This window comes from Panicum hallii, chromosome 6 (assembly GCF_002211085.1).
Source record: "Panicum hallii strain FIL2 chromosome 6, PHallii_v3.1, whole genome shotgun sequence".
Lineage (NCBI taxonomy): Eukaryota > Viridiplantae > Streptophyta > Magnoliopsida > Poales > Poaceae > Panicum > Panicum hallii.
Window position 1 is genome coordinate 38,185,025 of NC_038047.1, and position 25,133 is coordinate 38,210,157.

Sequence of the window (25,133 nt, forward strand, 5' to 3'; positions counted from 1 at the left end):
GCGGCGGGGCGGAGGAGGGGCGGCGCTGCGGGGCGCGAGGCGCGGCGCGCGGGGCAGGGGCGGCGGGGCGCGCGGGCGGAGGCGGAGGCGCGGGCGGCGGGCGGGCGGAGGCGCGGGCGGAGGCGGCGGCGCGGGGCGGCGGGCGGGGGAGGCGGGCGGCGGCGGGCCGGGGAGGCGCGGGGCGGAGGGCGGGCGGAGGCGGGCGGGGGAGGCGAGCGGAGGCGGAGGCGCGGGCGGCGGGCGGGCGGAGGGCGGGCGGAGGCGGCGGCGGAGGCGGAGGCGCGGGCGGGCGGCGGGCGGAGGCGGGCCGGGGAGGCGCGCGGCGGCGGGGCAGGGGAGGCGCGGGGCGGCGGGCGGGGGAGGCGCGGGGCGGCGGGCCGGGGAGGCGGGCGGCGGCGAGCCGGGGAGGCGCGGGGCGGCGGGCGGGGGAGGCGCAGGGCGGGCAGGGGAGGCGCGCGGCGGCGGGGGATGGGAGGAAATGAATAAAAAATATGATTGTGGGGTATAGAGGATAGAAATAGAGGATGTTGTTGGAGTAAAATTTGGTATAGAGAATGAAGATGATATGGAGGATGGAAATAGAGGATGGGATTTGGAGTATATCGCTGGAGATAGCCTAATGATCTGCGCACAAAACTATCGGCCTATTCTCTCCAAAAAAAGAAAATATACAAACTATCGGCCTAGAAAGCACATCGATGTGGAAACTAGTGATGTGTATGCACGCAGAACGTGAATCGATGGATTTAATACATGTTAAAATTCATCTAACAGATAGATACAACAATTATTTATATTCACAACAACCAACAACACATACATACAGTAAACCACATCGGACTAGAACACTTCGCACATTTTATTTATATCTAATATTGATAGCGAAGAACACGACACTCTAGAATGATTGCTTATAGCATCATTATAAGTCGTAACTGCCTTATTCCAGATGGATATCACCAACCCCTGTAAGGTCAACATGAAACTTACGCCAGCCTATCAACTTTTGCATCACAAAAGCCTTGCAGCCCCAGAACACATGTCGAAACACGTGCATATTGACAAGTGGCCGACCGCTGGCCATGCAGTACAGCTCTACCTTCATGCAAATCAATGGTAGTCATGCTGCCAGAGAGCTTCGAGATGCATGCCAGGGTACTTGTCACCAGCAGCCACAGCGCGGTGCAAAAGTGACTGTGTGGTACGCGAGGACAAGCAATGCACAGATGGAAAAAATAAAACTCCAATGGCCAGTAGAAACGGACATCACCAGAAAAGCAGGGAGCGGGCGCGAGGTTTCTGCTAGATGTGGCTTGCTCACACAAGTATCCTGCCTATTTAAGCCGTTGCGGTATCCGACTAATTGTACCGCAATAACTTGGCCTGCATCCATCTTGGGGCTCACTCAGAGAGATTGAGAAGACTGGCAGATCAAGAAGTGTCTAGACATGTATGGCTCACTACTCTTTTTTAATACTCTATATATTTATTTTTGCTTAGTATAGTCCTTAGCCTAACTTGTTGGTGATTATGATCATTTATGAAGAAAGAGGACCATGGGAGTCAGCACCAGCAGCCGCAAAGGATGCATGGCGGCGGCGGTCTCGATATGCCTCCAGGGTTCCGTTTCAACCCTAGTGATGAGGAGATCATCACCTTCTACCTCACACCTAAAGTGCAGCAAAGGAGTTTCACCTGCGCTGCCATCGGAGAGGTCGACCTTAACGGCGCAGAGCCATGGGAACTCCCTGGTATGTTTACTCACACCTGCACTTCTTATTTGGCCTATGGACACAAGCTTGTGAGTTGCATATTGAGTACTCAAATTGCATGGCATAGGTAAGGCGAATATGGGAGAGAAGGAGTGGTACTTCTTCTACCAGAAGGATCGTAAGTACCAAAAGGGGATAAGGATGAATCGGGCCACGAAGGGCGGTTACTGGAAGGCCACAGGCAAGGATAAGGAAATCTACGGAGCCACAATAGGGGTAGTGCTACCAGTGCTCATTGGTATGAAGAAGACGCTTGTCTTCTACACAGGTAGGGCTCCTGGGGGCAAAAAGACTAGCTGGATCATGCACGAGTATAGGCTCGAAGGCGACGATAGGCTCCCCTACCCTGCAGCCAACTCAATCTCCATCGTCACCATGAAATCTTCTTCTGCTTCTAAGGTGGTAGTAGCACTAGCATACATGCATCAATACTACTTATTTGGCTTACCCTAACCCAATTTCATCATTGGTTTACATACGGAATTTGTGTAGGATAAGTGGGTGGTTTGTCGTGTGTTCCACAAGATCAAAGGGATAAAGAAGGAACCAGCGTTGCCACCATACAACAATGCCATGGACGATATTGGGATTGATCAGAGTAGCGTCCACATGCCCCTGCCACTGGAATTTCCCGTGCTACCAGACTTCACCATGGACCCAGCGGGGATTAACTACTCCACCGCCGATGTAAGCTCTTCGTCGCTACCGCATGTGATTCCTCCTGGTATTGGTATTGCAGGCATGGGCGTCGCCATGTTTCATATGAACAATGCTTCGCTTGGGAACTCAATGGCCGTTGCGCCGCAGATGCCCTTCTATCACCAGACGAACATAGGAACCGTAGATGCTAGCGGCTTCATGGCTGCACCGCAGGGCGTGCCTTCGTTGATGGTGTCACAGAATGACGCTGGGATGAGCCTTGACCAAACCAATGACGCCGAGATACCATCCATGGATATGGATTTCTTATGGGAGTACTAAAGAGGTGAACTGAGATGCGAAGAGTACATGTCACATAGTTATATTGTATCGTAGTGCAAAGTTTGCTCTTGATCTCACCAATATGGCTATGAATGTAACCAGGCGGCAAGAGAACCCAGATGAATGAGTGGAACGATGTTTATAGCCTCAACCCTCAAAAAATAGTAGTTGGCAAAGATCCCACAAATTTTACATGCACGGGGTGCTTTGGTGCCCTGGAATTTCCACCATCGAAGCTTCGTATCTGTGTAGTTACTGAAATTTTTAACTAGCTCTATGAGTTTTGTTCGGTGATAGTATCCCGTGCACGGACCAGAGCTTCCTCGGGACTAAATAGCTCAACTCTGAACATAACCATAGACTGAGTTCATAACTCCATCCTCTGCACTAAATAGCTCAACTCTGAACTTAACCATAGACTAATAACTTCATAACTCCGGTTGAAGCATTGGTGCCCACAGGAGCTTACCATGCACGCGATTACTAGAAACTACTTGAAATCCAACATCTCGAGTTTCAAGCTCTAGTGCTAGTGTCCGGATCGCCCAGGAGAGCATCCGGATCACTGCACAACCAGAACCAACTCAAATCAAATCCTTATGCTTAGCACTAAAACTCTGCTAAGTGTCCAGTGCCGACCAGAGCTAGCCATGTTCACGACTCTGAATCAGCTACAGAACTCCAAGTCCCCCTCAAGCATCCATTGAGCGTATTCATTCCAAAAATACTCCAAATTGGTCGATTTGAGTTTTGACTATGATTCTTTTAAGTCCTTGCACTTTAGGAGCTATCTAGCGCTAGAATTCACAAGTGCATACCGCACCTAAACTTAGAATGATTCTACATTAAATTTCAAATTATTGGTCATTTTGGCGTATCTAGGTGCATAATAAAAACTATATATATAAATTTATCCAATATAAATTTATCCAAATAACCTACAATTTGGAATGGATGGCTACGAAATTCATCCTTAAAAAATAATTTTGCAATACACAGAATTTTCTATTTACACTAATATTTTTTAAAAAGAAATTAACGATCAAAGTTGCGCCTTGTAGACCATACGACATCCTATGCTGTTTATATTTGTGATCGGAATGACTATAACAAATAATTTTTACAGGAAATAAAATTAAAAAAGATAAAATAAAATTGAAGGCGCTTGCAGCATTGACTTGCTCCGTTGGCATTTGATCTCACGAGTGACGCCGCGAAGACGACGGCAAGTGTTTTAGGTTCTATCCGAGACAGTGAGAACTGAGAAAGATCTATATATAAGGCAAGGGCAGCTACACTACCTCGCAGCCGGGCGATCAGTCCAAAGCATCGACCTACATGGCTGCTGAGAAGAGCAGGATCCTGGTGGTCGGCGGCACGGGGTGCCTGGGCCGGCACGTCGTCGCTGCGAGCGCGCGGCTGGGCCACCCCACCCTCGCGCTCGTCAGGGACACGGCGCCGTCCGACCCGGCCAAGGCGGCGCTGCTCAAGAGCTTCCAGGACGCCGGCGGCACGCTCCTCAAGGGCGACCTGGACGACCACGGCAGCCTGGTGAGCGCGGTCAGGCTCGCCGACGTGGTCATCTCCACCATCGGGGTGCGGCAGATCCCCGACCAGACCAAGCTCGTCGCCGCCATCGAGGAGGCCGGCAACGCCTACATCGACCGGCCTGCCGGTCCGTCGCGTCGGAAAAGGTAGATGCATCGTCTTTCCTGTTCGTCTGTCGGATCATTTATTTGCCGTATACGTACACGCGCAGAGGTTCCTCCCGTCGGAGTTCGGCCTGGACGCCGACCGCTCGGAGGCCGTGGAGCCGACCAGGTCCATGCTCACGGCGACCAAGGCGGCCATCCGCCGCGCCGTCGAGACCGCGGGCGTCCCCTACACGTACGTGCTGGCGGGCTACTTCTTCTGCTACGGGCTGCCCGGCGTCGGGCAGGTGCTCGCCCAGGCGCCCCCCGTCGACAAGGCCGTCGTCCTCGGCGACGGCGACGCCAGGGTGGTGTTCGTGGACGAGGCGGACATCGCGGCCTACACGGTGCTGGCCGCCGGCGACCCGCGCGCCGAGAACAAGACGCTGCACATCAGGCCGCCGGCCAACACGTTGTCGCACAACGAGCTGCTGGCGCTGTGGGAGGGGAAGACCGGCAGGACGCTCGAGCGGGTGCACGTCCCCGAGGGCGCCGTCCTCAAGCAGATCCAAGGTACGCCTTCCTCCTACCTAGAACATCGCTTCGATCTCGCTGTGAAATCTGAGCTAACATAAACTATGAGTGATTCACAAATCGATCCGCAGAGGCTTCGATTCCGATGAACCTCATGCTGTCGATCGGGCACGCGACGCACATCAAGGGGGAGCAGAGCAAGCTGGGGGTCGACCCAGCGTCAGGGGTGGACGCCGGCGAGCTCTTCCCGGACGTGAAATACACCACCGTCGATGACTACCTCGACAGGCTGCTCTGAATGTATCCATAGTGTCTTTGTTCTGGAGATGGTCAGATGATCATGCGTTCAATCAAAGGTGCTGTCGGTGTGTGTGATCGAGGAGGGTGATGGCATAGTCAACCATGACATGTCACTGTCGTTCCTGCCGTCTGAACTGTGGTTCCAATTGATAAGCACCGTCTTGCAGGCCGCTGGACTGCTATTTGTTAATGAAAGAGTGTCAAGTTGACGTGCGTTTAGTAATGTCTTTCTGTCGTAAGCATCAACTAATCCTGACTGGAGGTAGTGCACACTAAGTGCCGGCGTGAACTTTGAACATGTTCCCTGTTCCACTTGGCCGGAAAGATGCCAACATCACCATGGAAGGCAATGGCATCCAGTCCAGGTGCCCTGGAAAACGACGAGTACAGAATACAGATAAATTCAGGCTTCAATTAAAAAAAAATCTGCAGGCACCAGTGAACTCGGCATCACTCGTGACTCAGAGCAAGCACTGCCACAAGTGACCAGGCTCACTCCTGCTCACCTTCTCCCTCTGCCTCGTCTGGCCACGGCTGTCGTCAGTGAGTCCAGATCGGGAGCCAGGATGGCGTCGGAGAAGAGCAAGATCCTGGTGGTCTGCGCCACGGGGTACCTGGGCGGCACGTCGTGGTGGCGAGCGCGCGGCTGGGCCACCCGACCTTCGCGCTCGTCAGGGACATGGCGCCGTCCGACGCGGCCAAGGCGGCGCTGCTCAAGAGCTTCCAGGACGCCGGCGTGACGCTCGTCAAGGGCGACCTCTACGACCAGGCCAGCCTGGTGGGCGCGGCCAGGCTCGCGGACGTGGTCATCTCCACGGTCGGGGCGCAGCAGATCGCCGACCAGACCAGGCTCATCGACGCCATCAAGGAGGCCGGCAACGTCAAGGTACATCGATCTGCCGTTCGGCGCGGCGTCTCGATCGGAAAATTCGCTAGCTGTTCTTGCGTGCATATTCAGGGATCGAAATTTCACAAATTTCAGACATTAATTTCGGTACTGAATGGAAGATACAAAGTTTTTTCCTCATATTTCAGCTGCCAAATTTCAGCTGAAATGTCTCCAAATTCAGTATTTTCGTTGGCGATGAAGAAAAATCAACCACTATCTAGGCATCAAGAACAAAGTTTGTTGTTCGTCTGATCGATGGGTGCTTCATACACTGCTACGCATACATGCAGAGGTTCATCCCGTCGGAATTCGGCCTGGACGCCGACCGCTCCGACGCCGTGGAGCCGGCCAGGTCCACGTTTATCATCACCAAGGCGGCGATCCGCCGCGCGGCCGAGCGCGCCGGCGTCCCCTACACGCTCGTGTGGACGGGCTACTTCTTCGGCTACGGGCTGCCCGGCATCGGGCAGGTCCTGGCCCGGTCGCCCCCCGCCGACAAGGCCGTCGTCCTCGGCGGCGGCGCAACCAGGGCGTCCTTCGCGGACGAGGGCGACATCGGGACGTACACGGTGCTGGCCGCCGGCGACCCGCGCGCGGCGAACACGACGCTGTACGTGAGGCCGCCGGCCAACACGCTGTCGCACAACGAGCTCCTGGCGCTGTGGGAGGGGAAGACCGGCGGGGCGTTCGAGCGGGTGTACATCCCGGAGGACGCCGTGCTCAAGCAGATCCATGGTCAGACACCTTGCTGGCTGGCACGACTGCATATACATAACGTTAGATGATGCTTGGTGACAAATATTTAAGGGATATTTATTGCAACCCTCTCACCTGGTTCATCTTTTGAAACTTTTGACCGTTTGTGTAGTTTTGAAAATATTTAGTTTAAAATAACAAAAGACTTGTAGATTCTTCTTGTCTCGAAAAATATTTTCACCTGAGTTCCAAATTTCTAACTAGAAAAGGCCATTCTGAGTGTTAAATACGAACTGATATCTGATATACGGGTGGGGCTTACCAATTCTGCAGAAGCTCCGACCCCGCTGGACAGCATCCTACTGTCGATCGGGCACGCGGTGCACGTCAAGGGGGAGCACGAGTTCGAGATCGACCCGTCGTCAGGGGTGGACGCCACCGAGCTCTACCCGGACGTGAGGTACACCACCGTCGACGACTACCTGAACAGCTTGCTCTGAATTTTACGATGTCGAGTCCGTGGTGGTCCGATGATCATGCGTCAGGTAGTCACCGGTGACGCGGCGGCCACCGCGCAGTGCTGCTCCTCGACGTTGCGCCGACACGTGCAGTCAGCGACCCTGAAGCCCTGTAATCTATTACTCCTAACAGATATTAATCTTGTTTCCGATGATCTCTTACTTTTGAGAGGGCGATCACAATCCGGTTAAGATGGGGTGCTGGAATTTCGGGCCGTCTCATCGTCACCGGACTGCACTAGCAGGAGCTGACGCCTGACGCGCCTACCCGCCCATGATGCGTTGCTTTTATTTCAGTGCAAGCAACCATAATGGCCATTTTTTTTTTGAAGAACCTCTTCGAAGAGGGCAGGGAGCTCTTGCAATTCACTTAAGAAGAAAGAATTAACCCGATTTATGAGGAAAATTGGGCCCGAAAACCATACATCCGCATGGTTTATTGGAGGAAAACCAGCGTAAAACCTGAGCACGACAACTCAGGCAAATAACCCTGAGCATCCACTAACACACTACGGCAACCCACAAATGACGGACCTGTCATGCGTCATCGTTGCCGAGTTTGTCACAAAAGCGACAGACAGCTCCGACTTCCCACAGCGGATAATAGCCGGAGCCACCAAGATGCCTCCGCTTACACGCAACAAACACCACCACAAACAGAAGTAAAGACAATACGTTATCGTTGCCCAGCAACGCTGCAGCCTAGAATGAGCAGCTCCGGCTTCGTGCTGCAAGCTCCGACCAGGAGTGACATCAGCATGTTGCAATACAGATAGCAACACCGAGGGGGCATGGCCTCGTCAAGAAACCCATGCTTATAGATAAGTGCTGAAACATCCTACTTGAGCCGACCACCACCAAGATTATGTGCAAACTCCAAGGCGACGCCACCAGGGAGGATACGACACCACATGCCGCCGTTGCCCGCCTGGATTACCCAGGCAGAGTTCCCTCCGGAGAAAATCTACAGGGTGAGGAGGAGGCACCTTTGACGACGCTTCCAACAAAGGTTGTGGCACCCAAGGGTGTCGCCGTGGTGTCAGCCTAGGCTTTCGCCCAGCGCCGCCTCACTCACCCCTACAGAACACATCACCCCAATGCAGCAGCCAGCACTGCGAGCACCGCCATGAGCGGTCACCGCTGCCACTCCTACAAAGCACCTCATGCAGCACACCGAAGATGCTTACCGCCCACCGTCGCCCGCCACTACGTGAACCCCAAGCATGGATGCAACGCCCGGAGACAGGCACCCGGCAAAGGCACAAGGGGAAAGAACCCCAATCACGCCACACCGAGCTCACCATCGTGCCCCCGCCAGACCAGCGGAGCCAACGCCCTCACGCGCGAGGCCGTCGTCTGCCTGCACGAGCATGGCCGTCGCCCGCCCGCAAAACACGAGGCCGCTGCCGCCGAGCCGAGCGGCCGTCCTCCGCCCAAGCTGCAACCACCACCTTTCCCCGTACAGCCACGATGACCATGGCGCAGATCCAGGCGGGGAGCTACGAATCCAAGCCACCGGAGCTCCGGATCCACCGGTTCCAGATCGGGAAGCCTCCAGCAAGCTGCCGATTGGGAAGAGGGAGGGCGGGATGCGGGCGGAGGAGAGGAGTGTCCCACCGCCGCCATCCTTACCCCTGCATGGGCTTCCGCGCCGGGCGCTTCGGCGGCTGCGAGGGCGAGTAGAGGAGAAAGGAGGCGAGGTGACGGCGGCGCGGGTTCCGTGTCGCCTATGAAGGGCGATGCGTTGGACGGGGTCGTTGCTCACCAGGTACTATAATGGCCACTTTAGTTCAATTCCTCTCCTCAAAATCAGATCAACCATTATTGGATAATTGAAGAAGCAGCTCTCCTGCCCATGAACAGTGGCACCATCATTGCGGCCCAGTCCACATGTGACATGTCCACCGCTAACGAATTAAGCTGTGAATCCTACTACTCGGAGATCCGTTGATAACCTCGCTGGAGCGTTAACAGAGTTCGTCAATGAACCTAGCCCCCGTCACAGAAAGTGAAGGGATCAGGAGAGGAAATTAGAAGAAAACTCAGGTGGAAAAAAACAAGAAGAAACCCCAAAGGAGAATATTATATCAGTATTTCGAGAAAAATGGCGACAGTAATCATTGTCAACGCCGTTAGGTCATTAGGTGAGACACAGTAAGAAAGACGAAGATCTAACGCTCTTGGCAGGAGAGCGTGGCCGCAGCTGTCTAGTTACCGGGCGGCCCGGTGATGATTAGTGGACTCCAAAGCCGAAAATGACCCTCGAGCCGAGCGGCCGATTAGTCCGTCAATCCCAATCACAAGGTGCCGGGGTTAGCATGGACGCCTCGACCGATTCGGGCCGTGATCACGGACAGGTTCATAGCGGCCGAGCACCAACCGCGTCCGGGTGCACTATCCGTACCAGCACTGGGAACACAAGCGAGTGACGTGAGGTGAGGTGGTGATCAGATTTCAGGAGGAGCACTATTATTATACTCACCCACCAGAAAGGGATTGGTCGAGATTTTTTTTTAAAAAAATAATGGTCGCGAAATTTAATTTAGCTCGCCGGTTTTTGTCTTCTAGAAGTCCAAGAACTACCACGAGAACGTTCTCGAAACGAGGCAGTACCAGCCTACCACCCTAGTGTACGGTAGTAATCTCTTTTTTATCTTCCTTTTTTTCTTTTCGAGTAAATAATAGGGAAGTAAAATATTTTTAAATTATATCCTGAATACCTTTCACAGCTGCGCGCAGAAATTAAAGTGCCGTACACATAACTGATATGGGTGCATGAAACAAACATAAAATGGGATGTAGGTGCAGTGCATTGGTGCATGCGGAGGCTCTAATGTTACAAAAAGTTGGGAGACAGGTTGCTTTACTTACCTAACTCTGCTATCCACCAATCACCATTTCTCTAACCTGAAAAAAAAAAGAATTAAAGGGAAAGCATGAGGGGGAGAAGAAAGATACAGGCCAAATTAAACGCAAAACTTTTCCTCCATCAGAAAAGGAATGGAGCGTGACTTCACTGTCGACCACGGCCAAACAGTTCCTCCTGACATCGACGGAGAACCAGTTGCTCCTCCATCAGACGATTATATATAGACATAGAGTGGTGTTCGATGGCAATCAGACGGCACACGATTCATTCCCAGCTTCACACACCGAGTGAGTAAGAGAACACTTTGCTGACACGCCGATCAGCAGGCTAAGCACGCTCGATCTTGTCGGCGATCAGCAGTCAGCACATGGCGTCGGAGAAGAGCAAGATCCTGGTGGTCGGCGGCACGGGGTACCTCGGCCGGCACGTCGTGGCGGCGAGCGCGCGGCTGGGCCACCCGACCTTCGCGCTCGTCAGGGACGCGGCGCCGTCCGACCCGGCCAAGGCGGCGCTGCTCAAGAGCTTCCAGGACGCCGGCGTGACGCTCCTCAAGGGCGACCTCTACGACCAGGCCAGCCTGGTGAGTGCCGTCAGGGCCGCGGACGTGGTCATCTCCACGCTCGGGTCGTTGCAGATCGCCGACCAGACCAGGCTCATCGACGCCATCAAGGAGGCCGGCAACGTCAAGGTCCTTTTCTTATTTGTTCTTGCTCCGGCGGCATGCCCCTTCCCCCAAGACAGCTAACCGAGATAAATAATGGATGTGCAGAGGTTCTTCCCGTCTGAGTTCGGGCTGGACGTGGACCGCACGGGCATCGTTGAGCCGGGCAAGACACTCTTGTCCGGCAAGGTGGCCGTCCGGCGCGCCGTCGAGGCCGCCGGCATCCCCTACACGTACGTGGTGGCCGGCTTCTTCGCGGGCTATGCGCTGCCCAGCATCGGGCAGGCCCTCGCCCAGGGGCCTCCCGCCGACAAGGCCGTCGTCCTCGGCGACGGCAACGCCAAGGCCGTGTACGTGGAGGAGGGCGACATCGGGACGTACACGGTGCTCGCCGCCGACGACCCGCGCGCCGAGAACAAGACGCTGTACGTGCGGCCGCCGGCCAACACGCTGTCGCACAACGAGCTGCTGGCGCTGTGGGAGAAGAAGTCCGGCAGGGCGTTCGAGCGGGAGTACATCCCGGAGGAGGCCGTCCTCAAGCAGATCCAAGGTCAGTGGCGCTGGTGCCTCGGCTCGATCGGTCGCCGTCGTGGCGGTGGGTAACACGCGTGGTGAACGATTCTGATTTCTGGGTGCAGAGTCGCCGGTGCCGCTGAACATCATCCTGGCGATCGGGCACGCGGCGCACGTGAGGGGGGAGCAGACCGGCTTCGAGGTCGACCCGGCGAAGGGGGCGGAGGCCGCCGAGCTGTACCCGGACGTCAAGTACACCACCGTCGACGAGTACCTCGACAGGTTCCTCTGAGGAAGACGGCGCGCGTGATAAGATCGATCGAGCGTGCCTACCCGCACCGGCCAGGTCCTGATGTCGATTTCCGCGGTAATAAGATCCGTTCCCTTTCGTGGATCCTGATCCAGTTTTTGTTGCGTCGGTATGTACTGTATGTGCTGCTTGCTACTCTTGTAATGAACGGCCCATTTCTTAAGCAATCCCCGGGCCGGTTGATCGGTGAGGGCCGGTCTGCCTCGCCGTGGCATGTGTGGCGTCAGGCCGGCGCCTTCGGCCTGCAGCAGGCGGATCCCAGTCGCGAGCGTGACTAATCAACGTCCCCGCCCTGTAACGTCGCGAGCCAGGCCGCAGCAGGCCCCTCGCCCGTGCAGCCGTGAACCAGGGTGTCGTACGCCGCCCGAGGAGGACGCCGGCGCCTACACGGTCCGGGCCGCCGCCGACCCCCGCGCTGTACGTCAAGCCGCCGGCCAACACGATGTCGAGCTCTGTCGATGTGGGAGAAGAAGACCGGCAGGACGTTCCGGCGGGTCTACGTCGCTGAGGACGCCGTCCTCAAGATGACGGCACCACACGCCTGGTTCTTCTTCCTGAGAAGACGGCATCTGCGTTGCATTTACTGTGAAATGTGAACGGGGTCGACGACTCTGCAGGGGCTCCTCTGGCGCTGGGCATCGCGCTGTCGGTCGCGCACGCGGCGAACATCTTGGGGGAGACCGACTTCAAGATCGAGCCGTCGATGGGGGCGGCCGCCGGCGAGATGTACCCGGACGTCGTGTGCTGAACAGGCTGCTGCCGACAGGTTCCTCTGAACGTAATCCGCAGGGGCACAAGTGTGCGCTGACATCGCTGGCGGCGCTTTGCGGCACATTTTTAATTTTTTATGCATCTATGCGTGGATGCTATCTGGTCGGTCCAGATGATGTTACCGCCTCGCTCGGCTACTCGTGCTGGCGAGCTTGCTGTTGCAGTGTTGTATCACGAGTATTCCTTTTGAGCTTCAGTTTGTGTTTGATCTCAAATAAGTAATAGTGGATGGATCGACCTTGGTTTCAAACAGAGAAGGAAAGAAAACATATGATGATTTTGAAATCTAAAATCATCCTTTTCAAACGAACATAACTACCCACGTTAGCAACGACGGGTGTCAAACCCAGGCAGGAAATCGTGAGGTACCTTTTTCATCTTGAATATTTAAATACCACGAAGGACTGTAAATTTTCTGAAAAATATGCAAAGTTCATACAAGACATAGTAAAGTCAATTGAATTTTTGTTTGGCGTTCAAAGTTTGGCATTCTGCTCCGGTTTGGTACAAAGACAAGCTACTGGCACGCCTCCCAGTGGGGCAGAGTTTCGCGTACCACTTATTGCTGAGATCCTGAGATATGGGGTAACTAAACGAAATAATTTATCAGAGTGAAACACGCTATACACGCACACAAGGAAGCATTCTGAGCGCGATATCGAATTAAGCCGTGAACCCAAGTCAGAAACAGGAGCGAACATCATCATCCACCGTATCTTGTTCCCCGGCCATGCTTCCTACTGGGTAGGTCTGGGATCAGTCTCTTGGGGATCCACTGCTTGAGCCGCTCTTCTTCCCACCATATTTCTGGCATCAGTCAGGGCAAATCATGAGGAATGAAAAATTGACAGTTAACCCAAAAATGTTGTGCAGCTACTACACGAGCATTTCTTGAACACCACACAATAAAGGTAAATTGATCCAGGGACCATAACTGATGGTGTTTAATGAACACAAGCTAGAAAACCCCCACTGTCTATGCGTTATTCAATTATACGCAACTCCCATGGTACCCGCAGCACTAGACTTTCAGCACATAACCATTCAGCAAATGAATAAAAGTCAACAAGTTTTAAAAGTAGGTACTGACCTGCTTCCCAAAACTGAAGGGCACATATTTGTACTTGATCATATGCACAATGCGGCGCTTCATCGTAAGGACGAAGAGAACAACCCAGTAGCAAAGGAGTATGGGCCAGAAGACAGGAACATCAAACACAGAGAAGAAAGTCATCACAGAAGCTACAACAAAAGCTTTTGTGATTGCATACCTGAAAGACAAGGAAATAGTTGTTATGGGGGGGTATATTGGATTGGAATTGTAAGAAAGGTCTTCAGTATTAAGATTCGAAACAAAAGAACTACTTTACAAAATACTAGAAAGTTGATGAACAACTACACATGCATTCAATACGTGCATGCTGCCCTGCATCTCAAATCATGTTACATAGGAGACACTCAGACACCACACCCCAGGAGGAGTAAACTATAAGCACGGAATACATAAAAAGCAGTCAAAGCACTTCATATGCTATATGCATGCTACCACTCACAATAAAACAGTTTACCCAACACACTAAAAATATACTCCAACTCTGTACTTGACCCTAGTTATGGTCAAATATTGACGAAAAATTGAACCACTCACAGAGAACTCCTGAAAAGCATTACTATAAATTTCAAAAACTGTGATCAATTCAAAAGGAAACCATAAGACTCCGTCTATTTGACGTCTTACAGAAGTGAGAACACTGCAAACTTGTGCTAAAGAGAACATTACCACAAGAGCTCACAGAAACTATAAATGATCCATCACACACAATAATATTGAGGAGAAAGGCAACAAGGTATAACTTAAAATCCCACACCAAGCACATGGCAATGCCTAGACAAACACAGTCACCAATCTACAAAGGCTCAGGGGTACTTTAGCAATAGCAACTAGGCAACGAGAGAGATTTCAGGTTCTTGAATGTGCAATGAAGGACTCCAAAAAACTATTGTCTGGCTACCATTTGGAGAAAAAGAGAAGGATTATGCACTAGAAAGATCAGAGATCACTAGTGATTATGGCCCAAACAATTAATAAAGTGAAAATAAAGAGAACTGCTCAGCAAGAGTCACCGAAAATTTCAGAAATTAAGATTAATCCAGATAGACACCATTTAGAACAGATATATTGTAACTAAAATGGAAGGAGCTTCAGAATAATTCTAGTTCCAACGAAAAAGCCCCCCTTTTACCAAGCACATGGGCATTGCATACAACGATATTGTCACCTACCTGAAGGTCCGCTTCAACAGGGAGGACCAGTAGCAATAAGTAACATCTCTCTGCAGTTCGGTGGTGTGACAACATCAGAGGAGTTTGTTTTTATCATTGTCATCCACTGGAATTCCAAAGGAGATACGTGGAATTGAAGGGATACAGCATGCATTGAGTAGTTTAGGAGGTAACTGACAGGCAGCGATGCTTGGTTGTTGGGTTACTGGAGGGTGTGCAAATCAGTATGCAGCACAAATAGTCAAATAAGCTCTGATTGACAATGACTTTGTAACTAAATGCATGGCAACCTGACTTGGAATTAGACAACCTTAATCAGGTGGCACACGAACTTCCTAACAGAGAAATTCTGCAGCCCTTTTCCTCTGACTAAAACAATCATTCATAGATCATGCACTCCTGGATTTGTGCTCTGCAAGCTAAAAGTTTTCACCTGCCAGTTTCTCATCGGTCACAACAAAATGAACTGCACGGCTGTCTTCCATTGATTGATTCAGTGGGAGAACCTGGAGGGCTTTGGCGTGCCACAGTCGGTTGACAAAAATGCCTATTTACTGAGGGGGCGGACCAGTACTCAGTAGTAGCTGAGGAATAGTAATTTCGAGCGGTAAAGGAAACTAATCAGTTTTAGAAATGCCGATTCACACGGTTCCATCTAGTCTAGATAATGGTAAGCTCCACTCTAGAAGGCAAATACATACAGGTCGCGTAGCGAATTGCCGAATCAGATGCAGTAATAAGAACTAAGAACGCGGATCTGGCGTGGTGCGGAGACAGATCTGGGGGAGGGGAGACGGGATCTGACCAGAACTTGAACTCGGGGAGGCGCCTGATGAAGTGTTAACAGTTGGGCCCGCTGTATGGCTAACTACTGGGCTGGCCCGGCACACTTTTTAGCCCAGTTGCCAGTCTGGAAGAGAAAAGTCCCTCTCTCGTCTCGTCCTCTCCCTCCAAAAACCCTAACCCCAACTCCACCCCCAAATCGCAGCTCAGCTCTCTGGCCGGCGGCGGGGGGCGATGAGGGCGATCACAGGCGCCGTCGTCTCCTCCAAGCCCTGCTCCCTCCCCAAGGCCGTCCGCATCCTCCACCACTTCTACGACTCCGCCGCCTCCAACCTCCCCTCCGCCGACTGCGCCACTTACCTCCGCACCGCCGCCGAAGCCACCAGGGAGCACGGGCTCTTCCGCCGCGGGCTCCGCGCTAATCAGCAGCAGGGTGCCGCCAATCTCGAGGCCTACGACTATGAGGGGGAGAGAAAGCACCAAGACCGGGAGAGGAAAGGGGACACGGCTGTTCCAGCTGGTGGTTCCCACCGCGATTCCGCTGCGGAGGTGGAGCTAGACGCTGCCGCCGGCGAGAAGAAGAGCAAGAAGAAGAAGAATAAAGAGGATCGCCAGCAGGTCAGAGCTGTTGCTGGCGTTGAATCGCACATCCCCTCTTCACCGGAAATTGGCAAGGAGAAGAGGAAGGAGAAAATTTTAATTAAGGAAATCATCGCCCATGTGAAGCAGGAGCCAGTGGACGAAGAATTGTTGAGTGAGAAGAAGAGCAAGAAGAAAAAGGAGAAGGGTCGTGTAAAACTAGAAGAGGAAGCGAGGGATGTGAATGAAGTGGGCGGAAAAATTGTCAACGACGGTGGGTTAGAACAAAATGTTGCCAGTGGGGAGAAGAAAAGGAAGAAAAAGAAGCATGTAGAGGAAATTAGCTCCAAGGATGTGAAGCAGGAGGAGAAAATGGCCAGTGATGGTGATCTGGACAGTGAGAAGAAAAGGAAAAAGAAGAGGGGGAGAGTTGACAATGACGACCACATGCTGGAGCAAGTAGAGCATACAAAGAAGAAGCAACGGAAGTAATCTTGATATTAGTTATGAGAATCCTTACTGATTGGAGATGTGCGGGAATTTGGTACCTGGTGAGGTTGTTCTTGCTGTTGTATTTTAGGCCTCCATTTGATTAGTGAGGTTGGGCTCTTTTGGCAACTATGCTAGACTCCACAGTTTTGTTATGTAACATCTGATTCATATGCCATGGCCATGCAATTCTAGAAATGATATTACCATTGTTAATGTTACTTTAAACAATCTCAATTTAGTGTTACAGTGTGTTATGAGAATTGTTGATGGTATCTTAAGAAAACAGGATACGGGAATTCTGGATGAAATCTAACATTTTATGATAATGTGCATACCGAAACAGTTCTATAGGTTTTTATTGACTGCTAATTTCAGATTTGAAGCTGGAAGAATTATGTTTCTTTGTTCGAACTAAATATGCTCTCTTTTCGATTGTCCATTTTATATTATGAAATTAGCTCCAAGGATGTGAAGCGTGTAGAGGAAATTAGCTCCAAGGATGTGAAGCAGGAGGAGAAAATGGCCAGTGATGGTGATCTGGACAGTGAGAAGAAAGGGAAAAAGAAGAGGGGGAGAGTTGACAATGACGACCACATGCTGGAGCAAGTAGAGCATACAAAGAAGAATTTTTGCATGTTACTTTAGAATATTTTCCCTTCAGACCATTTGTAGTAGTTCAATGTAACAAATTTCTCATCCTTCTGTAACTTGTGGGCTTTATTTAGGTTTCAAGTCTTATGAACCTGTGTTGCTAATAACATTTTATTTTGGAATTAGTGAACATGTCTTACATGTACCTAATGATAGCTATAACTAGGGACAGTGATATTCTGCAGCACTAATATTCCATCTTTTGCATAATGGAAAGACATTGGACATTGTTGTGGAGAATCCTGATAAGTTCCGAGTTGTTGCTCTTGCTGCCGGCTCCAATGTGACTCTTCTAGCTGATCAGGTACAGTCATCTTTGGAGCAGATCCTTCCCTTTTCACCTTTTCTTTTTATCAAACTTGAAAGAGAAAATTTTGCGCTCATTTGAGCATTCAACTTATAAGACAAAATTATGCACTTGTTTGAGTTTTCTGGATGTAATTTACTGTTTGATAGGTCAAAACATTCAAACCAAAACTGGTTGCTGTAAGAAACGAATCATTAGTTGATGAGCTAAAAGAAGCCTTAGCTGATTGTGAAGAGAAGCCAGAAATTATTCCTGGGGAGCAAGGTGTCATAGAGGTAAGACATTTCTAGTTATCCTATATCTGCGAATAACTAAAGGTTTGGTCTGGAAATTCTTAAATATTTAACCCTTGAATAATAGGTCGCTCGACACCCAGATGCAGTTACAGTTGTCACAGGGATAGTAGGGTGTGCAGGGCTGAAGGTAATGTCCCTTCTATTTAGCATATTTATCTTTGTGCTTTCCTTTATGTTGGGTATTCTCGATCTACTGTTGCTTGATACTCCCTTCGTTCCAAATTATAGGTTGTTTTGGCTTTTCTAGATAAATAAACATTTGCTATGCACCTAAATATACACTATGTCTAGATACATAGGAAATATTATGTATCTAAAAAAGCTAAAACGACCTATAATTTGGAATGGAGGGAGTACTTCACAAGTATTTCATGAATTTTTTAGCATATAAATGATATTTATGTGCTTGCATATAATATATCCATATTTTAGGTCAATAAATTTTTATCTGCACTAAGCTTTGCCATAGGAAACTTTTTTTTTTAGAAAAGAGAAAGCTACTCTGATGTCATTTGGTTGCATGACTGTTTCATTGGGTATAAGCTCAAATTAGTTGACCTCATGGCAAGTTAACTTCTTTTGAAGTTAAGAAGTGTCTAGTAAAAAATTGTCTAGATATTTGAACTATTTTGGGTTGATATAGTTATACAGTTAGAAGGTATTAAAAAGGAGTACAGGTAAATTACCACAATATCATATAAAATATGAAGATAGAGCATTACTTTGTTGCCAGACATAGATAGGTATCTTTGGCATCCCAAATTTGATGCAACAACTCAATTGGTAGTGGTCTATATGTCATTATCATATTACCTGTCATATTTGTTTTGTTCGAGAACCAAGTTCCATGGCCCCCTATTTTTATTATTTGCTGCAGTATCAGGAGAAGTGGAGGAATCATAACTAGATGGTTTTACTTTTACTTTCAGACTGTCAAATATCTAAATATTATCTTTGTATTTCCATATTGTTTTGATTTTTTAATTCTTACACTTTCTTTCTTCTGTTTTGGGTAGATGTAAATAAGTGAAGTGTACCCAAATAAAAGATAGCAAGTTAAATTATCAGTAAATCTGTCTGACTCCGTAACTTTTCTTCTCTTAGCCAATGGTTGCTGCAATTGAAGCTGGTAAAGACATAGCGTTAGCGAACAAAGAGACGCTTATTGCAGGTGGCCCTTTCGTGCTTCCCCTTGCACACAAACACAAAGTGAAGATTCTTCCTGCTGATTCTGAGCACTCTGCAATATTTCAGGTATATCACAAAATGATTACTTGTTGCTGCAGCTAGATTTTTCATTACTATATGCATGCTTGGTGTGAGATTGGGAAAGATATGTACTGGTTTTGGATGTTTAAACAAATTGTTATGCAATGGTGGTGTTATCTCTCTCAATGTGTTGTTACATTTTATGTTTCTATGACGTCCTTTGCTTATTGGAGGCTGCTTCTCTTGTGCCCGTGTATACAAGGTTTGCCTGAAGGAGCACTTCGTCGCATTATTCTAACTGCATCAGGTGGTGCTTTCAGGCAAGTCCATTCCCATATGTGTATATGTACTTCTGGAAACATACGAATCCATCTCATATCAATTGATCATGACAGAGACTGGCCGGTTGACAAATTGAAAGATGTAAAAGTTGCTGACGCATTAAAGCATCCAAACTGGAATATGGGGAAGAAGATCACAGTAGATTCTGCTACTTTATTCAACAAGGTGTCTTAGAGCTCCATCATATTTTTTTTGAAATTTTACTGAACCTGTATTTTCTCCTATTAAAGTGACAACTTGATTCTTATAGGGCTTAGAAGTAATCGAAGCACATTATTTATTTGGCGCTGAATACGATGACATTGAGATTGCGATTCACCCAGAGTCTATCATACACTCTATGGTTGAAACCCAGGTGAGCATCGTTATAACCTTTACTTAAAAAAGCAAATGTTTAGGTATTTTGCTCAGATGTAGTACTTACACCTGTAACATATCCCTGCTTATTCCTTCTTTGGATTTTTATTTCCACCTGCCATTCTCGCATGCCAGCATCTGAGCATAATCTCAAGTTTATGATTGTTTCAGGTCTTTATGGTACATACAAAATTGTTTCAGTAATGGCTTTACACATGGCTTAAAATTGCTTTTTTAGCATTCATGAAGTTCTATTTTTGCAGGACTCGTCCGTCCTAGCTCAACTGGGATGGCCAGATATGCGATTACCAATCTTGTACACCTTATCTTGGCCAGATAGAATCTATTGCTCTGAGGTCACCTGGCCCCGTCTGGATCTTTGCAAGTATGACATCTTCACAACTCCTTTGCTCTTTGCAATACAGCTTATGCTTTTATTTGGAAATGACCTCCAAGAACTTTGAGTCCTATTTTTCTTGATTAAACTTGATAGATGTGTATGGGTCAGCGGAACCCGAGTCTGCTGTTGGTGTGTGCATTTGTGTGAGTTAAGACTCCTCCTGGGCATTATTCTAGGAAGGTGCCTTGCTTCGAACCCGGGTTGGGACAGGAGTTTCAACTATTCCTGGAGTTCAATGCTCTAAGCGGTCCAGGCGAGAAGCTTGGCTTTGTATGAGTTAAGAATGGATCTAAGTTGGGTTTTAACGAGCAAATATTATGACAGCCACAGAAAATAAATATGCTCATCAAGCTTGGACGTTGACTTAAACTTACTGCAATAATTTCAATTGATCATATGATTTGAACTGGTTGGCTAACCTACATCTGGTTACTACTAATAATTTCAATTGTGTGGGGAAGCGAGCGGCGGGCCTGTAGTGGGCCACGAGCGGCTGCCGGACCTGTGAGCAGGGGATGAGCGGCGCCCTGGCATGGGGGAGCGAGCGGCGGCCCTGCAGGCGGAGTGTTAGATCCTCTCATTTCTGTCTCTCTCCTGTTCTTAACATGGAGGCGGGCTGGTGCGCGAGTGGACGGATGCGGGGAGCGGAAGAGAATCGGTGGGGAGCAAGTTTTTTCCGCTCCCCACTCGACGTGAAATCAGGTGGATCGATTCCGCCCGATTCAAGGGAGGAGCCGGTGCCATTTTTCCCGTTTGGCAGCGCTCCGCGGAATCTGGCGCGGAGCGAAGCGGAAGGAGCGCTGCCAAACGGTCCCTTACTGGTGGGAATGTGTGACAAGATTTAGACTTCATAGTTTAGTTGATTTTGGCCTTGGTTACATAGACAACTTCCCATTGAGCAGTTCGCAAGTTACTTTGTGTTTCTTAAATATAATTGTTCATATCTTGTAAGTTACATGGATGTATGTAGGTGATTCTTTTGCAGTGTCCTTGCTGTGCCTTAAAATTATTTTTTTATCTGGTACAAAAAGGGGATATGGAAGAATCCATCTATACATATGACCAGACAGGCCTAGTTCAAAGCAAAGATTAGATGGAAATAGCTATACAGCAGACTGTATGACAGCAGTGTTGTGTGGGTTTGGTGTGAACCTCATCCCTACTTCGAACCTATCATACAGTTTGATTGTAGTCTGGTCGCATGTTGCCCCAAGCAGTAATACTGGTAGTACAACTCTATTGTGTGTATAGCTATTTCTGATATGTAATTGTCATAAAGGATAGATCATACTTTAATGATAAACTCAGAACAATGAAATGAAATTTCTTCGTATAAAATTCAATAGTAATTGCTAGTTGCATATCCATTGTTATCCAATTTGTTTCTATACTTATATGTTTGCCGGATTCATTGCTGTATTTGTATGATTTGCTTTCATCGCGATTAGAATACTAAACACATTTTGTTCTCTCTTAGAAAATGAATCTTTCATAATTTTTCAGCATTTATTGGTATATTTGTGGGTACAGGGTGTTTTACTTACTGTCTCTTATTTATTCTCACAAACAGTGTGGCAATAAATATTATGTTCTTGTGCGTACCCTGCTGGTGCTCATGAATACTACAAAGATAAATGCATGCAATTTCTGTGGCGTTGTTCTGTGATTGTGACTAAGTTCCATCTGTCCACTTAATTTCATGCAGTTTCTACTGGCAATACATCGGCATGTTGCAGATGCTTGCCATCCCAGGCACATGTGTCATCGGCTTTGCGCAATTGAAGTTTTGATAGATGTACTTGGACACAGAGTGGTTCTTGAGAGCACTTGCTTGTGAGTGTTTCTTTATCTGTTTCCTGTTTAAATATTTGTGCCAGTTGATTGCAAGATATTTGCTGATTTGGCAGTTAGTACAACAACTATGCAATTACCTGCCTAAACAAGCACGTAGCAGCTACCCTGGTAAAAAAATCAACAAATGCAAGCCCCCCTCCCCTGCACATTTTATGTTGTTCCTCTATAATTCTGGTCATGTTAACAGCCATCGGAAATACGCTGTTCAGTGCTTTCTGAGGACAAGTAACTTGCCATATAATAGCATTTATTTTTTCTATGTTCTAATTTCTACCTTAGTTCAACTTTATTTTCAGTGAGCTAGTGCCATCCTATGAGCTTTAGTTTAAATGACTTACTAGTGTTATTAAGTTTCATAAAACACCAAGAAGAGTAATGATTATCATTTTTGAAAGATAAGCAAAAACACTTTCCTCTGTAAAAAAATATCATCTTAGCAGGTCCCGCTCTTCTGTTTTCCTTTTCTTTATTACAAGCAGATTAATATAAAAATATGTGCAGTTATTAATTGCTGTATTATACCACGCATTGTAACTATGTGTTAGAGATAATTGTGGGTTTATCTGATCTTATTTTCATCTGAACGTTTGAGATATTATATGTTTCAACTGCAGCTATATTATCTGTATAGTGGGAAACTACGTCCAGCAAAAACCATTGCAAGGCCAATGCTGTAATATTTTGTCTAAATTGTTGGCTTCTTTTGATGGAAATTCCTCTGCTGGAACTGTGGAAGTGCTTGGCAGGCAGCTTCAGGTGGATTTCACAAACAGTTCTCCGATATCAATTCTATTTGATGAACTTCTGATTACTGGTGCTTCCAACTGAACTGTTACAGGTCGTAGTTCCGAAGTTGATCACTGCTTGCCTAACTAATGAAAAAGAAGAAAGAAGTGGTACTGCAGATTCATCAGGGCTTCTTTCTTTACTTCGGCACTTGACAGTGGATGCTGATCCTCTGCTTTATGATTACATAAGAGTATGCTTCATCTCCTCTTTGTATCTAATTGCATTCTTACTGTTAGCTGTGTGTTATTCTTTTCATTAGCTGATGATCATTTTCCTTATCGATTTATTTTGTTCTCAATGTCCTTGCAGGAGTTAGAACCACTTCCTGATCTTGATTGCTTGAAAGATATACGAGAGTTTCACACTTCACTTTCTGCCTCCTATGCTTCAAGAGATCAATTCTTAAAGGTTTCTCTTGTTATTATTTTCTTATTTTTATTTCTAATGTTCATTATGAGCTGAATGACTGGATGTACTCAGTAAATCGCCTAAATGACTGAAGCTAAAATATGTAGTGACTGAGGCTAAAAGGATGGATTGACTGAGTTTTGTTCACTCCCTTCCATGTATTGCATGTTTTTTGTGAAGAATGACTGAAAATCAATAAATTACTGCTATCTAAGTAATTCTACTGAATGACTGAGACTAAAATCAATAAATTCAATGGATTGATACCAGCTAGATCGAACTAGCTCGTACTAGCAGCTAGGGTTAGTACAATAAATCTATATATACTTGTGCGTGTACATTTGGGGATCTTTAATCTTGTTTTGTTTATATTAAGCGTTGTTGGACTTTTCTCATTAGTGGGAGTACTGCTCCGAACGGAATTAATTGAATGATGATAAGCATCACAGGGGAGCTTCCTATGGTCATCGAATTGTACTGCCAACAGTTGTATCTGTGAGTTCTGTCATTTTCATTTATTCTCAGTCATTTCTCATGTTACTCAGTCATTTGTCTCAGTCATTATCAGTATTTTCTCAGTCATAGGTTTTAGTTTTTACATTCTCAGTCATTCAACTTCATTCCCATTCATTCACTCATTCTCAGTTTTTCTATATTTATGTGCAGACTACAATTATGTCCGAGATTATTGATTTTGGCGCAGCGTACGATATTGGCCTTGCACTTAAATATCTGCGTATGCGGTTCACAGCAGATGAATTGATCTCTGCTGCCCTTGTAAGTGTTGCTAACTGACATTCTGATTCAATCATTTTGAAAATTAATCAGTCATTCTGTGTCAGTCATTGTGTTCATCAGGGTCAGTCATTCTGTGTTATCATGTTCAGTCATTCATAGTTATTTAGTCAGTCATTCTTGTTTTATGTCTTTTTATGCAATTCATTGGATAGAATGACTGAGTTTGTTCAAATTTAAACAAATGACTGGATGTACTTCCGATCTGAACTTCCGCACTGGTCCGATCTGAACTCGCATTGGTCCGATCTGAACTCAGTTATTTCTTCTGAATGACTGATGCTAAAAAGATGGAATGACTGAGATCTAAGATATTCGCACGCGCGATGAATAGGTTTGTCCAAATTAATCGCCCTCAATTCTCTTCGTCTTTCTCAATCTGGGATTAACTGAACAATGCTTGGAAAGCATGTGAATTTTCTTAGCTCTTTATCTCTCTCTCTCAAACTCAAGTTTCCTTCTGGTAATTCAAAGGATATCTCCAAAGTAAGACGGGATTTGCTGCAAGCTCGCAAAGTTTTGAATGCACGGATTTTACAAGATTTTCACACAATTCAAAAACATCTCAAATCCGATTGGAGACCTGGACATACTTTCTTTTTTACCGATCTGATGGGGAAATAATTCCAGCTCCCGAAATGGGCCATAATCCATCATTTGAAGTTCATGGGTAAAAGAACCCAACAGGAGAAACAGAGGAAAGGCCTGCTGGTCGCTGACCCCACAGAAGCGCAAGCCCATGGTCGCATTCCTTGCTCGTATAGTACATTTCAAGGCCCGTTTGATCTATTCTGTTGCGCTTCTCGGAGTCTTCAAACCAGTTTTACTGGATCATTCTGAAACTCACATTGCACACTCTAGTTTCTTAAACTCGCAGTACAGTCACGACTGGATACAGTGACTTTGTCAACCTTAACGGTTCTATTGGTGCCTTCCTAGAGCAGTTTGCTGTATCATTCAGAAACTCGCAGTACACACTAGTCACTCCAGACACGAGATGCCTACGGTGACTCACCGTCAATCTTAACAGGTTAGTCTCTGCTCACAGGGTGAAGAAACATGCACGGTGCATTTATGAGTTTCCGAGTGAGCAATTGTCTCTTTTTTGAAAGAAAAAAAAGGTTACTTTGATTACAGAAAGGC

General features: G+C 47.9%; 6 protein-coding genes and 1 pseudogene across 8 annotated transcripts; 6 read left to right on the plus strand and 1 right to left on the minus strand.

Moving 5' to 3' along the window:
* The first annotated feature begins 1,585 nt into the window (after positions 1-1,585).
* On the plus strand, positions 1,586-2,753 carry LOC112898285 (NAC domain-containing protein 92-like). The gene is made up of 3 exons (XM_025966639.1): positions 1,586-1,751; positions 1,840-2,171; positions 2,265-2,753. The coding sequence occupies exons 1-3, from the start codon at positions 1,586-1,588 to the stop codon at positions 2,751-2,753; spliced, it is 987 nt and encodes a 328-aa protein (XP_025822424.1).
* A 1,320-nt stretch (positions 2,754-4,073) lies between these two features.
* Positions 4,074-5,441, plus strand: LOC112897877 (isoflavone reductase homolog IRL-like). Its single transcript, XM_025966267.1, has 3 exons — positions 4,074-4,420; positions 4,515-4,957; positions 5,050-5,441. The coding sequence occupies exons 1-3, from the start codon at positions 4,092-4,094 to the stop codon at positions 5,214-5,216; spliced, it is 939 nt and encodes a 312-aa protein (XP_025822052.1). The 5' UTR covers positions 4,074-4,091; the 3' UTR covers positions 5,217-5,441.
* A 234-nt stretch (positions 5,442-5,675) lies between these two features.
* On the plus strand, positions 5,676-7,484 carry LOC112897874 (annotated as a pseudogene).
* Positions 7,485-10,415: 2,931 nt separating this feature from the next.
* LOC112897875 (isoflavone reductase homolog IRL) lies at positions 10,416-12,695 on the plus strand. Its single transcript, XM_025966262.1, has 3 exons — positions 10,416-10,878; positions 10,960-11,401; positions 11,490-12,695. The coding sequence occupies exons 1-3, from the start codon at positions 10,558-10,560 to the stop codon at positions 11,654-11,656; spliced, it is 930 nt and encodes a 309-aa protein (XP_025822047.1). The 5' UTR covers positions 10,416-10,557; the 3' UTR covers positions 11,657-12,695.
* Positions 12,696-12,881: 186 nt separating this feature from the next.
* Positions 12,882-15,568, minus strand: LOC112898286 (protein RER1A-like; the record flags this gene model as incomplete). The annotated part of the gene is made up of 3 exons (XM_025966640.1): positions 12,882-13,252; positions 13,536-13,716; positions 15,534-15,568. Coding segments are annotated over 3 exons (267 nt in total), but the record flags the coding sequence as incomplete, so codon positions are not given.
* Positions 15,569-15,661: 93 nt separating this feature from the next.
* Positions 15,662-17,378, plus strand: LOC112897876 (histone-lysine N-methyltransferase, H3 lysine-79 specific-like). Of its 3 annotated transcripts, none has more exons than XM_025966263.1 (2): positions 15,662-16,690; positions 17,041-17,378. In XM_025966263.1, exon 1 carries the CDS (start codon positions 15,746-15,748, stop codon positions 16,580-16,582), a length of 837 nt encoding a protein of 278 aa, XP_025822048.1. In that variant the 5' UTR covers positions 15,662-15,745; the 3' UTR covers positions 16,583-16,690; positions 17,041-17,378. The 3 variants fall into 3 exon arrangements, with proteins under 3 accessions (XP_025822048.1, XP_025822049.1, XP_025822051.1); XM_025966264.1 differs by having other exon boundaries at positions 15,662-16,646; XM_025966266.1 differs by having other exon boundaries at positions 15,662-16,641.
* Positions 17,102-20,573, plus strand: LOC112898287 (1-deoxy-D-xylulose 5-phosphate reductoisomerase, chloroplastic-like). The gene is made up of 9 exons (XM_025966641.1): positions 17,102-17,188; positions 17,409-17,537; positions 17,690-17,815; positions 17,901-17,963; positions 18,941-19,089; positions 19,297-19,365; positions 19,441-19,552; positions 19,638-19,742; positions 20,008-20,573. The coding sequence occupies exons 1-9, from the start codon at positions 17,102-17,104 to the stop codon at positions 20,206-20,208; spliced, it is 1,041 nt and encodes a 346-aa protein (XP_025822426.1). The 3' UTR covers positions 20,209-20,573.
* Positions 20,574-25,133: the final 4,560 nt, after the last annotated feature.